Source organism: Lolium rigidum, chromosome 4 (assembly GCF_022539505.1).
Source record: "Lolium rigidum isolate FL_2022 chromosome 4, APGP_CSIRO_Lrig_0.1, whole genome shotgun sequence".
Lineage (NCBI taxonomy): Eukaryota > Viridiplantae > Streptophyta > Magnoliopsida > Poales > Poaceae > Lolium > Lolium rigidum.
In genome coordinates, this window is record NC_061511.1 from 271745782 (window position 1) to 271749505 (window position 3724).

General features: G+C 48.0%; 1 protein-coding gene across 1 annotated transcript; it reads right to left on the bottom strand.

The window, feature by feature from the left end:
- Positions 1-1868: 1868 nt before the first annotated feature.
- Positions 1869-3509, bottom strand: LOC124648783 (60S ribosomal protein L22-like). The gene is made up of 2 exons (XM_047188491.1): positions 2934-3509; positions 1869-2181 (listed from the first exon to the last, which is right to left on the bottom strand). The coding sequence occupies exons 1-2, from the start codon at positions 3424-3426 to the stop codon at positions 2021-2023; spliced, it is 654 nt and encodes a 217-aa protein (XP_047044447.1). The 5' UTR covers positions 3427-3509; the 3' UTR covers positions 1869-2020.
- Positions 3510-3724: the final 215 nt, after the last annotated feature.

Sequence of the window (3724 nt, forward strand, 5' to 3'; positions counted from 1 at the left end):
GCCAAACCCATTGTTAAGCTAATGGCGTGCTCCAAACTTGAACATGTGTTCAATTTTTTGTAGGTCATTCCAACTGTGAGCCCTTCCGAACCAGGGCAGCAGAGATGTCATTGTTGCCTAGGTATTTAGCCCTAATAAGATCAACCTACAACCCCTTGTCATTTTGACAGGACTTTCAGATCCATTTGGTTAGCAGTGACATGTTCATGAGCTTAGTATTTATTATTCCTAGGCCACCTAAATCTTTAGGACATCACGCAGTGTCCCAGTTAACCCAATGGAACTTCCTATTCTCCCCGACTCCCTCCCAAAAGAATCGGCACCTTGTCTTATCCATCATAGAGTGGTTCCCATCATACATCTTGTAGAGACACATGCCAAAAGTGCGCAGACTGGAAAGGAAAAAGTTAGTAAGCTCCAATCTAGCTGTCGAAGACAGAGATTTACCTTGCCAATGGTCAACTCTATGCCAACCGGCCCCGTCACCAGTTCCCAAGCCTTCCGACAAAGGCGCTTATCACTAACCGGTAAACCTAGGTAGGTAATGGGGAAGGAGTTGAGCTTGCAGTTCAGTGCCTCTCTTGATGGCCAGCAATCTAGCCTCCCCAACTATATATAAGGTTGGGGTTCTCACAAATGGAAAAAAGGACGAGGAACCTATCCCTGATCGGGCCCCTACCCAACCAGCAGCCAGACCAGAATAAAGTAGCCAAACCATTGTTAAGCTGATGGCGTGCCCCAAACTTGAACATGTGTTCAATTTTTTGTAGGTCATTCCAGAACCGTGAGCCCTTCCGAACCAGGGCAGAAGAGATGTCATTGTTGCCTAGGTATTTAGCCCTAATAAGATCAACCTACAACCCCATGTCATTTTGACTAGACTTTCAGATCCATTTGGTTAGCACTGCCAGGTTCATGAGCTTAGTATTTATTATTCCTAGGCCACCTATATCTTTAGGACTTCAGTCCCAGTTAACCCAACAAAACTTCCTATTCTCCCCGACTCCCTTCCAAAAGAATCGGCACTTTGTCGTGTTCATCATAGAGTGGTTCCCATCATACATCTTGTAGAGACATATCTCAAAAGTGGGCAGATTGGAAAGGAAAGAGTTAGTAAGCTCCAATCTAGCCGCCGAAGACAGTTTACCTTGCAAAGGGTCAATTCTATGGCCAACCGACCGTGTCACTAGTTCTCAATCCTTCCGACAAAGGCGCTTATTACTAACCGGTAAACCTAGGTAGGTAATGGGGAAGGAGTTGAGCTTGCAGTTCAGTGTCTCTCCTGATGGCCAGCACTCTAGCCTCCCCAACTATAAGGCTGGGGTTCTTACAAATAGAAAAAAAGGACGAGGAACCTATCTCTGATCGGGCCCCTACCCAACCAGCAGCCAGACCAGAATAAAGTAGCCAAACCATTGTTTAGGATTTTTTATGTAGAGTATATTTGGTTTATAAGAAACTTTCTCATTAGATATTTTGCATGTAATCCCATATATATTTTTTTTCACTAGATCACTGTTCAAAATTTTCATTCGTTTCACTGCCAATTCTATGTTATGCAACCAATTCCTCGGAGAAATTTCTGCTGATCCAAACAGGCTAGTTCTTATATTGTAGATTCATGCGGTTTTTGATTTATGCAAAATTTATTTGAGCGTGTCATCCCTATTCCAGATTTCTAAATAGGTATAACTACGAAGCCCTCCGTAGAAAAATGGATATCGCCGGCCGGCCGGCACAACCATGAGCTGCCTAGGTTCTACGGCCAATGTATCCAGTCGAACCCGCGGGCAAGTCCAAGCATGTTCCCAAAGGGATGCACACGAGCACGGCACATGTATTCTTCAAAAGAAATGCACATCCACCAAAGAATGGACCAATCGATCGATCCCGCGACACAAACGGCTCAGTTTCTCACATAAAAACATACGCCATGGGTACATGTATTTCCTCATGCATCTTCGCTCGCCTGTCCGTGCATTCGTGCTCGCAATGCCCATATGTCTCCGTTTTCGCTTGATTAGTTCGCCGCCGATTTGCTTGGTGCTACACCGGCGACGCTGGCGGCGGTCTTCTCCTGCGACAAGGACGACGCCGGCACGGGGGCAGCAACGTCTGCCTTGTTCACGTCGACTGGCTTGGCCTCCATGGGTTCTGTAGTGCTCTGCCCAAGTGATTTCCCTGCAAAGTCATATGTACACATATTTCACATCCTCTTCTATTCTCGCTAGCAAAAAAAATATTCCTCCGTTCACTAATTTAAGACCGTTTAGATATTTCATAGCTGATTAGATACGGTCCAAAATAATTGAATCTACACATTAAAATTGGACTAGCTAAGAACCAAATAAGTGAATCTACCAAAAGCTAAAAAGTTTTACATTAGTGAATAGAGGGAGTACTATATTTACGTTGAGCCAAATTTATTAGTACTGGCTCAAATGGAATTTGAAGAGTTGTTTAACTAAGCCTGATAGAGAACTGAAAAGACAAAACTGGGCAATCACAGCAAACGTTTTGCTAAAAAAATTGGCAACTTCAGAATGCGTTTTTAGATTCATTTACAAAGGTGCAGTTTGAGATGACTAAAGTTTACAAAAATAAAATGGACATGGCTAATTCTTGGTCAATCTAGAATTAGCTTAATTCTCGGTCAGCTGGTTTAGTGTGTAATCCACGTTATGTAATTTTCGTATGCATAAATCACGATGCAAATCTAACAGTTGTCAAGTTGATCTGAAACTAACTTAATTCCCGGTCAACCTGGAATTAGCAAAACGGAAATAAAATAGGCTACATGCAACAGCAAAACCCCAAAATAGGTTGCGTTCACTTCTTCAGCGTGTTGAACATAAAAAAGGTGTAGGCTCTTCTGTTCTGTAAAGACTGTAACGAAGATTTCCGACACTAATTCAGATTACTGCATGACTTACCACCCTCATTTGTGGAAGCAGGAGATTCCTCATTGGCCTCCTCGGCCACTGCTGCTTCCTTCGCTTCGTCGACCTTAGCCTCGTCCACCGCCAGCGCCTCGTCGGCCATGGTGGACTTGGGCAGCTCCTCCTCCTCCTTCGCAGACGGCTGCGCCGCCTCCTTGGTCACCGCCGCGGCAGCAACGCCGGGGGCGGCGACATCCTTCTTGGCCGCCACCTCCTCCTCTTTCTTCTCCTCGACGACCGCGGCAACGGGCTTCTCGTCCGACGCCACCTCAACGTCGGAGGCCTTGGGAACGCCGGCCGCCGGCTCCTTGACGACGTCCTTGATGGCAACGCAGGTACCGTCCGAGGACGACGAGGACGCCTGGGAGGACCGGTGGCTGGCGGACATGGTGGACTTCCTCCGGAAGAGCTTGGTGCCGCGGCCGGCGCCGTTGGCGGCGGTGGTGTTGCCGGTGGCCACGTCCTCTTTGGAGCCACCGCAACCCATGGCGTCCGGCGCTGGCGGACGCCGGCGACGGAGGAGGTGGAGAGGGCCGGAGAGAGAAAGCAGGGAGGAGCCTCTGCGGAGGAGAGGAACCGTCGGGCGCTCGGGCTCCCAGGAAGGATTAGTGGAGCCGAGGAGATGCCGCGGTGGCAAGACCGCTTTTATAGCAACCCACGACCGGCATGGCTACGTGCAATGCGCGTGCACGGAAAAGTCGAGCCCGGCGCATGAAGCTGCAAGCGGCATCGGGCCATCTTAGGGTGCGTTTAGAAGCCCGCATCCTCTTTTTTGCATTGTATGT

Bases quoted from the DNA above. Each gene is read 5' to 3' on its own strand.
- LOC124648783 (XM_047188491.1), bottom strand. From the start codon at position 3,426: ATGGGTTGCGGTGGCTCCAAAGAGGACGTGGCCACCGGCAACACCACC. The intron at 2,182-2,933 runs GTAAGTCATGCA...ATGACTTTGCAG, and splicing joins TGCTTCCACAAATGAGGGTG to GGAAATCACTTGGGCAGAGC.